At 31.9% G+C, this 13,748-nt stretch overlaps 3 protein-coding genes across 5 annotated transcripts in view; 1 reads left to right on the top strand and 2 right to left on the bottom strand.

Annotated features, from left to right (window-relative positions):
• LOC101513091 (V-type proton ATPase catalytic subunit A) overlaps positions 1-563 on the top strand; it is a 6,262-nt gene extending 5,699 nt beyond the window's left edge. The window contains exon 21 of the mRNA XM_004507500.4: positions 1-563. Coding sequence (XP_004507557.1) covers positions 1-92 — 92 coding nt within the window. The 3' untranslated portion in view covers positions 93-563.
• A 4,521-nt stretch (positions 564-5,084) lies between these two features.
• LOC105852446 (uncharacterized) lies at positions 5,085-7,508 on the bottom strand. Of its 3 annotated transcripts, none has more exons than XM_012717817.3 (3): positions 7,371-7,508; positions 6,956-7,105; positions 5,085-5,632 (listed from the first exon to the last, which is right to left on the bottom strand). In XM_012717817.3, exons 1-3 carry the CDS (start codon positions 7,501-7,503, stop codon positions 5,367-5,369), a joined length of 549 nt encoding a protein of 182 aa, XP_012573271.2. In that variant the 5' UTR covers positions 7,504-7,508; the 3' UTR covers positions 5,085-5,366. The 3 variants fall into 3 exon arrangements, with proteins under 3 accessions (XP_012573271.2, XP_012573269.1, XP_012573270.1); XM_012717815.3 differs by having other exon boundaries at positions 6,956-7,115; positions 7,371-7,499; XM_012717816.3 differs by having other exon boundaries at positions 6,956-7,121; positions 7,371-7,488.
• Positions 7,509-9,667: 2,159 nt separating this feature from the next.
• LOC101512763 (7-dehydrocholesterol reductase) overlaps positions 9,668-13,748 on the bottom strand; it is a 12,106-nt gene continuing 8,025 nt past the window's right edge. The window contains exons 6-13 of the mRNA XM_012717814.3: positions 12,758-12,871; positions 12,173-12,299; positions 11,828-11,928; positions 11,515-11,640; positions 11,307-11,371; positions 10,604-10,685; positions 10,447-10,529; positions 9,668-9,953 (exon numbers count right to left, since the gene is read on the bottom strand). Of these exons, the coding sequence (XP_012573268.1) occupies positions 9,887-9,953; positions 10,447-10,529; positions 10,604-10,685; positions 11,307-11,371; positions 11,515-11,640; positions 11,828-11,928; positions 12,173-12,299; positions 12,758-12,871 (765 nt within the window). The 3' untranslated portion in view covers positions 9,668-9,886. The remainder of the gene's footprint in view (positions 9,954-10,446; positions 10,530-10,603; positions 10,686-11,306; positions 11,372-11,514; positions 11,641-11,827; positions 11,929-12,172; positions 12,300-12,757; positions 12,872-13,748) is intronic.

Below are 13,748 nucleotides of genomic sequence, written 5' to 3'. Positions count from 1 at the left end.
CTGAAGGGGAAGCCGCATTGGTTGCCAAATTTAATCAGTTACATGAGGACTTGACTAATGGTTTCCGTAACCTTGAGGATGAAGCCCGATAATTGAAGTGATAATTGAAGATTGCGAGTTTGCTAAATTATTGTGTTATTCCTGTAGTACGAGGCAATCTAGTATCCCGTGGGAGCAATATCCTGAGTGTTCTCAGATTTGGCTGTTTGATTCATTCATATCACATTTCTTTCCTTTCTTGGTGCTGGTTTGGCTTTTTGATCTAGTTGTAGTATGTGTAGCTATAGTCATGTCTTTCAGTCACCTCCTTTTTTTTCCCTCAAGAATAATAGACGAAACATCATCCCCTTTCAATATGTATTTATGCAAATAAATTTGTTTACAACATGAAGTGCCTGCGGGCATGTGGATTCTGGATTCATTGATGGAAATTTTGGGGACATGAATAGACTGAACCATGTGGCAGTGAGTATTTGAATTTGAAAGATGTTACATGCCATGCTTTCCCAGAGACAATAAAACTTAGAAGCCTTAATATTTAAAAGGGCATTTTATATTTTCAACCCCTTTCCTTCATGTATGAGCGATAGCATTATATTTGCCAATAGCATAATTTCACTTTATTTATCTACATAGAGAGTGAACTCTTGTTTATTCTAAGGCTGCTGCTTGCTGCTGCACACATCAACGCACTGTTGCTAGTCTACGGACTTGTCAGCGCACTGTTGCTGTTAAGCCAATTGTGTGTTATCTCACTTGCAATCTTTTGGACATAATTTGAAACTTCAAAGAGGTGACGAGTGTTATCATGAGCAGTTAATAGTTAACGAGTTTGAGTAACATTTGTTTTCCGTGACTGCTGTTGTGAATTTGTATGTGAAATGGAGGCAAATCAATTAGCTTTTTTGCATATCAGTTATGCATGTAAGATGTTAGTTATTTGCCCCGTGAAATGAAAGGGGAAGAAGTGATGCTTCATGTGAATGATGAGGATTGCAGAGTTGTTCGGTTAAAAGTTGCAGCTTTTAATGATGTTTGAAGTAAAAAAGAGTGCTATTATAAGTTGAAATGTTTTGACATTTCATGATGCTGTGGCATTTTGCAAAGAGGTTAATATTGTAACCAAACAGTGTAACATCAGTCAATTAATTGCATGTTAACAATGATAATTTAAACATAAACATAGAAGAGAGAGAAGAGAAGATACTCTTGGTTAGAATTTCATAAACAAAGTTTATTTTTGCTAGTGTTACAATAAATATATATACTCGAAAATAGAAAAGTTTAAAGTACTCTTACTACTAACATATAATAACAATATTAACAATATTATCTAACACCTCCCCTCAAATTCATGATGCATTAACAATGAACATTGCAAGTTTGTCAACCAAAAAACGAAAACGTTTAATAAAATGCATCTTTATGAATAAATCAACAATCTATAAGAAGGAATAAACAGTAGAGTAATAGTTTTATGTTGAAGATGATGACAATCAATCTCAATGTGTTTGGTGCGTTAATAAAATATTGAACTATGAGCAATTTGAATAACACTTTTGTAATCGCAGTGCATCGGAGTTGGTTCAGAAAGAGAGATAGATACTCATATCAAACAAAAGTCAACGCAACCAAATTATTTTAGTAATAATGGATGTCATATCACAATATTTAACTTCTGTAGAAGAATAATATATAATGTCGTGTTTCTTACTCTTCCAAAAAATAAGATAGTCTCCAACAAAGATTTAAACTATGTGTTAGACTTATGATTTGTGAGGTCACTAGTCCAACCAGCATCAGAATAAACACATAACATCAATGAGGACAGTGATAGAAAGAGAAGACTACGAAATTGAGTTCCCTGAAAATAACGAAGAATGTGAAGAACAATTGTCCAATGTACTGTAGTGAGAGATACAACAAACTTGTTGGTCAAGAAACACAAGAAATGAGAGGTTTGAATTGTGTTTACAGTTTTTGAAAAGATTTCGATTGACTTAAAAAAACTGAAGTGATAAAACTAAAATGATAAAATAAATGACTCAAGAATTTTATCCTGATTCACTACTAATTTAGTAGCTACATCATGTCCCTTCCTTTGAAGGATTTAATCCATTATATTTAGAACTTACACTTGAACACTTGGTTAGTCACAATGGTTGTGTTCAATCTTCTCACCTTCAATTTTTTACCGTCAAATTGTTGAGGAAAGGAAAACCACTACCAGACTGAGTTTACAAGTTCTAACAAGTCTTCTCAACTTTCAGTTTAGTGTCGTCAAACTGTTGAGGAACACAATCAACCACTACTGAGCTTGATTACAAAAAATGAGTGTTTGTGGACTTCATAATTTTCTCTTTAACTAGAGGATGTTTATAGAATAAGCCTTTAAATTTTTCTTACTCAAACACTAAGATAAATTTGACAATTTTTTAACTCAATGTTTTTGTTTGCTGATTTGAGATTGTTTCAGTTTGAAAGTATGTTGAAAGTTGTAGTGATCGGTTGTGCTATTTGAATTTAGAATCGGGTATTATTTATAGAAGTCTTTGCAGTATTGCCTTTGTCCTTCAAATTATGGTTGAATGTCCTTCAAAGTATGGTTGAATGTTCTTCAAAGAATGGCTTTGTGTCCTTCATGGTATGGTCTGTTTTTCCTTCAACATGGTGCTTCATTGTTCAATTCTAGTCGTTAAGCATAAAACTGAAACTTAGAGTTTTTCTAAGTGTTTTTGGAATTCAGTTTTATATGAAATAAAATGTACTGGACCTAGAAGTATGAACACCAAAGGTAGTGTTTCTTGATCAAAAGCAGGAACACCAGAATCATGTTTTCTTGACCAAAGGCAAGAGCAACCAGAAGCATGATTACTGGATCAGAGGCACAATTACTCGACCAGAGGTAAGAGCAATTAGAGACACGATTACTAGACTAGAGGCAGGAACACCAGAGGCATAATTACTCGACCAGAGGCAATGACCAGAAGCAGTATTAATTGACCATATGCATGGAGTAACCAAAGGCAACAATTAGAAGTAGAAGTAAATTACCAGAGGCAGACTATCATAGGCACTAACTATGTGAGAGCATTGACTTTTACTAGAGGCATTGACTTTTTCCAACATTAACTTTTTCCATAATGTTGACTTTCACCAGAGGCAACTGGTTAGAGGCAGTTTTGACCAAAAGTTTGATTGCTTCCTTAGAGGCAGATTTTTCTGAAGTTTGTTTTGCTTCATTAGAGGCAGACTTTCTCAAAGTCTATTTTGTTTCATCAGAGACAAACTTCAATAGATGCACTGAGAGAAGAATTTAATCAGAATCAGATGCAGTATTGGCAAACCTTTTTGTACCACTAGAGACAGAGGCAACCTAATATTTTATATCATCAGAGGCAGTGTTTTAGAGGTGCTTTTTCATCAATTTTGAATGCGAAATTTTCATGACTTTTTGACCAATTCATCAAAGGATTATATCATAATATCCTACAATGTTGTTTGTGGTCTTGGAACTGCGCACTTAAATAAACATTAGTGTCTAAAATTGTTTCCACAAACTGATTTTATTATCATCAAAACAAGTAGAATCTTTTGTACTTGAAATCAATATTATTTTTGACCGACAATATGAACAACATAAGCAATATTAAGTCTAGTAAACGTAAGTACGATACAAAGTGGGATCCAGTAACGGAGTACCATCAGAAGGAGCATATTTGACATTCAACTCAAGAGGAGAATATTGTTCCAAGTTTTTATTGGACTTACTAGTTTTCCAACTTCAGTGTTAAGTGTTGTTGCTTCTCATCACTAGTGTTGTAATAGAAGCATCAACTACGATATAATATCTATTTAGTTTGACTTATTTGAATTTATCTACCAACATAAGTATTTGTGATATTAACCGTGACGATACCAATGGACTTGTTAGTTTTTTGAAACAACATTATCAAAAATATTAAAACAGGTGGGAAATTTTTTGAGAAGCATTTGATAAAACATACAAGGAAGACTCCATGTTATTAGTATCAAATAATTCAGCTTGATCCATTGAACTAGTAGCTTCAATTTAAGAAGCTAAGGTTTAGAACATTTTACGTACCTTAGAGCAATCAACATATGAAGAGGATTTCAAGTAGTATACATAAATAATATGATAGGAAATTAGAGGCAGCCAACATCTTAAAAATAAACTGAATTTGTATACTCGTTTTTGCTAAGAATTGTGAAGATTAGGGTGAGTCACCAAACGGAAAAGCTTTGAAAATTTGAATACCTTTGATTCATTTCTTCAATTTTTCATTGGGAATTCAGAATATATAACAAGATACAAAAACTAGTGAAAATTAAAAATAAGAGAAATAAGAAATTACAATTCAAGCAACACGATGATTCACACAGATTCTTCATCTTGTATTATTATTGGGTTACCTTTTATGTTAAGAATAGTCTTTTTACTTAAATTGGTATTAGCAGTTTTCTCAAACAACGAACTATTTGGTTCAACTATTACTAAAATTGATTTTAAATAAATTGATTATAGTTAAAAGAAGTGTATTGAATATAAATAAATCTATATTTAGATATATTTATGTAAAAGTGATTTGAACAAAAAATTTCAATATAAAAATCACGTAATGACTTACAAACTACAAATTTTAATTTCAAGTTAAAATCATTTCTACTATGTAGTACCCAGACATGCCAGGCATCACTATTACTTTTTTTCATAACATCCAACATTACTCATGTATGTATTGACACATTGAATTATATAATATTACAATAAACACCACTGATCATAAATGTGACTTATATGATTTATATTACAATAAAACACAATGAATTATACAACATTCTCATGCAGCTTATATATTATTTCTTAGATCTGTAAAGAAAAATGAATTCTTCTGAACTTACACCAGATTCATTAATGTCATTTTAGTAAAATAAGCATCCCTTTATTGTATATTTAAAAATATGGAAATTTCATTGAAGGCAATAATAATAGCATCACTTCTCCATCCTTAGAAAAACAATAAATTTATACCATCAGATATATGGCTCATTCCAAAACAAAATAGAGTTTAATTTGAATGCACTCATCATATAAAATATTTTACACTGTCAACAAATCATTTTAAAAGTAATTACCATACAAGTCAAATATTTTTAAATATCGGATGGTTATAATTCACTATCAGCGTAAAAACTTTTTACACTGACAAATATAAAGTAAATTAAATCCAACAAAATATAAATATGTAGTGAAAACTATCGTTACAGCATATGGTGTCAATGTTAAACAAACAAAATACAATTGACAGAGATTTGCCTTCTTCGTACTCGAACAATTCCTTGAATCATCCAGGACCAACTTTAGGAATATCATAATGCTCACTCATGTTTGCGAGATATTGATTGAAATCCTGAATTCTATCGCGGTGAGATTTATTAGCGATCTTCGCCAATCTATGAACATCAAGTTGCTCCCTTTGTTCTATGTACCGCCTCTCTGCTGGTGTAAGATGATCATCATAATGAGCAGGCTTGTCTTCTCTGCTCAATTTGCTCCCATCGTTTACTTCCTCATCATCATTAGGATCTTTAGCTTGTTCTGTACTTCCACCTACATCAAGTTACAAATACTAACTTCAAGTTAGAATCAATTTTGGACCTCCAGAATTGATTTTACCTCTACCAAACTTGAAACCAAACATGCCCTAAGGAATTAAGAACCAAAAAGAACCATGACTTCACGAGCAGTTCAAAAAATCAACTATGCACAAAAATTAACTTTATTGTTGAATGTTGCCATAAAACGATGTCTATTGTCCCTTATACTTTTCCATAAAGAGAAAAAACCTATGTTCAAGTAAGGTGGAAAGTGAACCAATTCAAAATTTAGAGATTCATAATAATTATTATTGAGTTTACCCTAATAATGATTAACTGTCATCACTTCATCTTCACCAGAATGGTGTGTTCTTCCAAAATTCATGCATATTCTCATCATAAACTTTTTGGCCAAAGGCCAAACATCTTATATGACAAATAAATAGAGTAGCATTGACATGTTCAATGTCTATTTGGTTGGAAGGGAATGTAGGGGAGGGGAGAGATTACTTTAAACTCTAATTGTTTGGAGGCGGAGGGGACCTGAGTCAAGTTTAACTCCCCTCCAAAAGTGGGGAATTTGGAGGGGAGAAAATATTTGTTTAAAATTTAGACTTAAATATACTTTTATTTTAGTTGACATTCATTATTAGAATGGTGAAACTAAACGCGACTCATATATAAAATCCCTCAGCCTTCCCTCAATTAAAATATTTCCCCTTCCCTTCATTTTTGTTACGTGAACAAAACCTACCCTAAAGTTCACACGTTGGAGTCAATCTCATACCCAATAAAACACAATAAAGGCAAAATATGAGAATTAGCTTAAAAAAATCGATTATTAATATAAGAATCTAACCAATTAGTAACATTTGCTTACAAAAGAAAAAAAAGAGAGAATTTGCTTATAAAAAGAAAAGTTCATACAAATCTAACTAATTACTAACATTTGCTTATAATTTTTTTAAAAAAATTTCATAAATGATAAACCATAAGTTTAATTGTCATGAAAAATATTTACAGAGCCAGTACATCACAACCATTCACGGATTAAAGATAGTTACGGTAAAAGTCAAATATCTCAAAAAACTCTCAAACAATGTGACGGTTGTAATTCACAGATAGTAAAAACTCCTTGCACTGACGATGTATATGAATTAAATCCATAAACCATTGCAGCAAAATATGTAGCACATCAAACAGAACCATTTACTACCTATTTTAAAAGATATGATTGTAACGTGTAAACAAGAATCAAGGCAAAAGTTTCAGCATCCCTAAAAAATCAAACACCATAATAAGCTATTTTACTTGGCTAGGTTATGTAATTACAAACCTGTTGAAATTTCATCTTCAGCAGCTTGCAAAAACTGTTCTTGATTTCTTTTGTTCTTCTTTTTCTTCTTCTTAACTCCACCAGCCACATCCAATGCTTTTCCCTTCAACTTCAGTTTACCCCCAACAACGTTCTCGTACGCCGACATCTCTGTGAATCACTGATACTAATCAAAATTAATTTCATCAATTAATGTTTGGGGAACTTTAATAACAAAACCCTAACTTGACAATAAGAATAAGAGAACATCGATCGATTTCAAAATTAGGTTTTAGAGAAGCAAACATAAAACAGATATGAAATCATGGAAAGATTGTTTGGGAAAACTATTGAATCTATTGATTAGGGGAATTAGATAGATATATCAAATCAACAAATGAAGAAAAATTAAGATAAAGTATGTGAAAATCGAAACCTTTAATCGAATGGAACAATGAAACGCCCGAAATTATTTTTTCAATCAATTCTAGTATAATAATGGTGTTGGCTGCAACTGTGGGTTTATATATATATATATCCATTTTTTTCAAAAAAATATATATATCCATTTTAAAAAAAATATATATATATATATATCCATTTTTTTAAAAAAAAACTAACTATTATACCCACAATTAAAAATATATACTGCCCTATTTTTTTTAACCGCATTCTATAAATTCCACTACATGACAGATAATTTTAATGGATGAGATTATTTATAAATTTTTAATTTATTTTTATTTTTTAATAAGAGATAACATATCTGAGATGCTTTAAAAAAAAAACCATAGCAGGGTGGTTAGTTCTTTTAAAAAAGATATAATATTAAAAAAAGGGCAACGGTCCGATTAAGATTGATTTCCAAGAACCAATTTAATTATTAAAAATACCCTATTCTCTTTTCCACTTTTTCAACTTCTCCGCACTCTCTCTTTATATATGTGATTGTTTTGTTTGAATACTTAAAAAATCTAACATTTTTAATTAATATTAATTTAACGAGTTAAGTTTTGAGAAATATTTTTATTAAATTAATATAGATTAAGTTATTGTTAATAAGAGAACAATTAATTATATTTTTGAGAAATAACGTCAATGATATTTAAGTATGAGGGGATATATTGAATTAGGATTTAAAAAAAAAAATTTGTGATAAAAAAGTTTTGAGATGTTCATCTCTCTCCATATTTCTAATTTTCAATAGCACTCAATTCAATTCAACTAAAATAGTTTTAATTTTAGGATTCGATTCAATTCATCTCACAAACCTCTCTCAATTTTCTAATCCTTAAATTCACCTAATTTCTCCATATTTTTCTCTCTTGTATATCTTTTTTCGTTCTCTCCTTAGTTCATTATACATTTACATCTCACTTTTCTCTCTTTTTTCCTATGCTCTCTTCACATGACACGAGTAAGATTATTGTTTTTCACCTCTCTTCATTTGGACACAAATATGTAGTTATATTTTTACTCTCAACAATGTCCAAATGATATTTTAAATAATCATTACAAAGATAACATCAAAGAATTAAAATAATGTTTTTTCTCACTTTTTATTAGACAAACAACCTTTTTTATAGAGATTAAATTTGTTGTTATGCTATCTTAAAAGTATTAGTATGACTATTAACTTTATATGTATATATAATAAGTAAAAAAAATTAGTAGAACACAAATTTTATAAATGACATCAATTTTAAAATCCACTTTTAAGATGTGTGATACTGCAGTTTCACCGTGTGATATAATCTACAGAGTAGTTGATATCATGATAATGACAATAAAAATGAGTTGATAACTTTTTCAATACATCCTTAAAAATTTTAAGTGAGATGTTGATAATGATAACTAATATAATTAATCTTTAATATATTACATATTATGATAATAATTCTTAAAATAAAAATATTTTATTAATCTACTTCATACATCTTTCTTTTCATAATAAAGATGTAATAGGACTAAGGTTTTCATAATAAAGATGTAATAGGACTAAGGTTAGAATAATAAAATAGTAGTATTAGTGAGTCCAAGTGTGAAAAGGATGTCACACCATCTTTCTTTCTTTTCTTCTTCCTCATTTATGAGAATTCAACCTATATTGAACCTCATTTCATTCATTTGACTAGTTACGCACTCTCAACAATACTTAAAAACACTAACACTCGCAATTGTTCACGGTCTCCTTCATCCATCAATTTTCTCCTCCTTTTCCAAAATATTCCAAAAACAATAGCATTCTAAAGTCATAACACTTAAATTAATAGTATAAAACGAAAAAATGCCTACAAATTTGACAAAACTAAAATGACTGTAATGCTCATGTCTTCGGATATACAACATTGATGACCCTGAAGTCATTAATTGAATCTAACTTTATTCGATCAAAGAAAATCTAAACAAAATAAACATCGCAACTAGATTAAAAAAAAACCAATGTCTCACTTAGTTGACAAAATAACAACAAAAAAAAACGAAATATCATCTTAATTTTTATATATAAAAAAATTAAAAAAAATTGAATATGAGAAACATACTCTTGAAGGTTTACTTAATCATTCTTCCTAATTCACGATTGGATTAATGCAGAACCAAATGAATTTCTGAGTTGTGTATATACGAGGGCTTATTGGGGGAGGGAGATTTTTGTCAAAAAGAAATGGAGGAGATTCCTATTAATGAGAAGCAAAATTATTCTCTGAAACTGATTCAAAAATGGAGAGGATGTTAACCCGCCGGAATAAGTCGTTTGCCATTATTGATAAACAACTCTAGAACCAAATCTAAGTCATAACAATAGCATAAAAAATAGGGTTCAACAATAACTGAGTTATTTCTTACACCTATAGTCTACACCATTGTATCTTAAGTACACCAAGCAGAGGCAGAAAGAAGAGGGGAAAAACTAAACATGGCTCCAATTGAAGGATTCAAGACAAGTCATCATCAATATATTCCTGGAATGATTCTGTAAGGTACCCTGTCGCAATAGAGTTTCCAGTACTTGCCATACCTGCATACAGTGCAAATTTTCAACTACATGTACATGGTGCCTGATCTAGATAGAACCATGAAATTTCTTAATATGCATTGGTAATGAAAAGTTCAATTGATTCCATGACAAATTAATTTGTGGTTTTGAATAATCCATTAATTCTATCCTTTATTGCAGCACTAGGAAAATAATTTTTTGGTGGCAACATGAACCGAGTTGTTTTCTATTGGTTTCTTCTATATAAGAAAAACGAAGCACAGGTATTAGACTCGAGCATGTTTGGATTGGTTACGAGTTTGGCAGAATCACTAAAGTGTAACTGTGATTTTGGCAAGAGTTACACTTTGGAGCTTCAACAAAATTAAAGTGCTACTATAAGTTCGCCAAACTCAGTGTCGATACAAACATGCACCAAAAGTCATGATTCCTAAAGCCAACTGTTTGTAAGAATAGAATGATGACAAAAAGAGCATCTATGATAGTCTATCCACATTGAAAAGGAAATGCTTACTTGGATCTGCATCGATCATCATCTCTTTTTGCTCGATCAAAAAGAAGGATGGTAAGAAATATCACGTAAAAGTAAGGCAAAAACTGCACGGGAAAAAAGAAGCAGCTAAGCTTAACATTCTCTACAACTTTCAACTTGTAGTAAACACTCTTCTTACATGATTAAAAAGAGCTGGGACTGTCCAGAAGAATGCAGCTAGTATTTCGGGGACATAATGAAAATGACGAGCTAATCCCCACCTGCAGGTAGCACAGAAAAAGTGTACTCGTTATTTTCTGAGACATAAGACGTGTATCCTGAGAAGATAAGGTTACACTTACACCAAATATCAAAATCCCAGGTATACATCATCTTAATGGAATTATAACACATTTAAATATAATGTCTGGAATCAACATGATAGAACCCAGAAATTCAAGAATGTAAACTGTTTATATTTAATCTAAAATTGATGAACTTGAAGCTCTACAATGGTGGAAAAAACGGTAAAGAGAAAGATAAACCAGAGTTCAAGAACCCCTAATCCAGAGCTATGCTCCTAACCAACTCTAACAACTTTTTTGAATGCCTCTAACTTCCCCTCCCTCTCACTTATAATGAGAACTATAAAAGAATCCCACAAATTCAGGGAATATACTTACTAACTCTTATTCTCTAAACAATCTATCTATTGGGCTAAGGCCCAATATTCTGTATCCTATCACAACCCCAACAAGTGGTGAGCTTAAACTCCTCAACAAAGGAATGTGTGGTCTCGACTCTCCGGTAATCACTATACTCCTCCAATCACCAACCATTACAAATTTGTGTTATATATATTTACATATGCTTCAAATAAAATCTTCTAAGTGAAAACTTACCATCCAGATGTTAAAAGAAGGCTTCTTTTTGTTTCCCCAGAAGTAGTAGTATATGAGGCCTCTATCTGCAAGTGCATTTTCATCATGAATAGATTATGTAAGTCTTACCGCAATTTTTTATTGAAGTTTCCCAATCTGACTTATAGAAAATATTAAAAGTACATTCCAAATGAAAAATAGTAATGTAGTATATTCTTGGCATCTTTACCTTCGATGGAGCTTTTCCCCATACCGAGCCTTTTCCATTTGTCCTACGAAACTCTTGCCTCTGCCTGTCACAATCATAGTTGATGTATATGCACAGAATGCCTGCCACTAAAATAAAGAGCGCTAGCTGGAAGACAACGAAAGATGATTTTCATAAAAAATGGGAAAAGAATGAAAAAATATATACATTAACAATAAGGAAAAGTGGAAAACTCTGCTGGAAAAACCACTAGAACAACTCAGCCTATCTTTTCATTTTGTTCCCACTGTATAACGACCACAAAGCAAAAGGACAAACAGGAAGAGGATGGTACCTGGATGCCAAGATTTACTGGATGGTTGACAAGGTACATTCCAGGAGATGTATAAATAGATGGAACCCAAACCAAACAGCCCCAGCAAATATAAAATCCAGCTGCCATATTTAGGTGTTTTAAAATATAGTGAGAAGACAATAAAGAAGTTTTATTACTATGTATACGATGAATTTAGCAATAATATATGAAACTAATCCAAACATAATATAGGAAATCCAGCTGTCATGGAAGGTATAATCTTAATAAACTATGAAAACTAATGAGGTCAAGAGAACATAATAGCAAAATGATAGGAAAGAGCAAGTTTGTCAACAAAAACAATAATATAAAGCATGTGCAAACCTCGATCATGAGCAATATCCATTGTGTTCCAGTATCCAGCTTCCCACCAGAAAAACTTGGTAACATACACCAGCATCAGTGTGGTATTTACAAGCATTGAGTCAGCTACTTTCCCATTTTCTTCATACTATTACGACAAGAATACTAATATAAGAGAATGAACCAAATGGTGGAAATTTCACAAGAAAAAATTACAAAATAAATTTCAGTTCCTGATTTATTTTCAGTCAGTAACATCATGCTCGTGGAGGTAATAAGTCAGTACCACCAGGCCATTATATCCAAAGCAACTAAGGAAGTCCAACCACATAATTATGATTCATATCCATATCATATATTAAATCTTATCACAAGACAACAAAATTCAAAAGTAGATGGCCTAAGCTTCTACAGAGCTTGCTTGGTCAGCTAACCACCAAGGTCCCCCCCCCCCTTCAAGCTGTTTCTACAAAGAGTATGAGCAACTACAAATAGGTGATTAAAGGATTATTCATCTGTGTAACTGTAAGCCATTAAATGTTGGATGGTACAATCATTAAGCTTGACTTCAGTATTCATACAAAGAATAAAACCTCTGAGCTCAACCTGCTTTATGCAATAGGTAAGTGCAAGAACAGCCCATGACATCATTCCAAATCTGCAGTTTGTGAAAACTTTTATGTCAAAATATTTTCCAATGCGTGGATAGAGCTCCATACCCTGCAAGAAAGACAAAAAGTTAGAAGGCCATCATATATGGAAAATGGTGGAATTAAACCCCACATGTCTAGGACTGTTATTCATAAAACATTGTGATATGTTCAACTATAGAGATGAATGATGAATGAATATGAATTCTTTATTAAACTGAATGATAACAGAATGTCAGCTCTCCACAATATTGATCTAAAGTGATACCTTCTACTAACCTAATGACTCCCTTATATATAAGCCTAACACCCACTACTATCCCTCATAACTCTCTAACTGTAATCAGTTAGAGCAGTTAGTTATACATTATTATTCCCTAGGTCCCTCCTATTCCTTCTACTGTACACTTTCTTAATAGGAGGTCTTAGACCCCTATCACATCGAAACATTTCTACAACAAGAATTTTAAAGTTCACATAGTGGCATGATGAATAGAATTTCTGATAGAATCACAGAAAAATAGCAATCTGTGAACGTAAAATGATAGATAAAATGGGAATTTATTGATTTATGGAAGAAGGGAAAATTCTGATACAATGTATAACCAGAGCAAAGCTCCTCCAGAGAAAATAGTATCTCCTAATTCAATGATAATTATAATTATTCATGAGCAATACTCCCCTACCCTCCTTTATTTATTCCCCTATGTGTAACTGAAATCCCTAGAATTTAATGAGTTTCTCTGCCCTGTCATTAATAGCCTGCTTATTCTCTTTTTTACCCTTACGGACATAAGTTCTCCACACTGCAGATTTGGACCTTTCACTAGTCTTAAGCCCACTAATTCTATCATTACCGCCATCAGGAACTGCAGCCTTGTCCTCAAGGCTGAGAGATGGAAATTGACTTTTTAGTAGTAATTCATCCTCCCAAGTTGTGTCTTCTA

Source organism: Cicer arietinum, chromosome 6 (genome assembly GCF_000331145.2).
Source record: "Cicer arietinum cultivar CDC Frontier isolate Library 1 chromosome 6, Cicar.CDCFrontier_v2.0, whole genome shotgun sequence".
Taxonomy (NCBI): Eukaryota; Viridiplantae; Streptophyta; class Magnoliopsida; order Fabales; family Fabaceae; genus Cicer; species Cicer arietinum.
The sequence above is the reverse complement of the archived record's forward strand: the minus strand, read 5'-3'. Positions and strand labels throughout refer to the sequence as shown.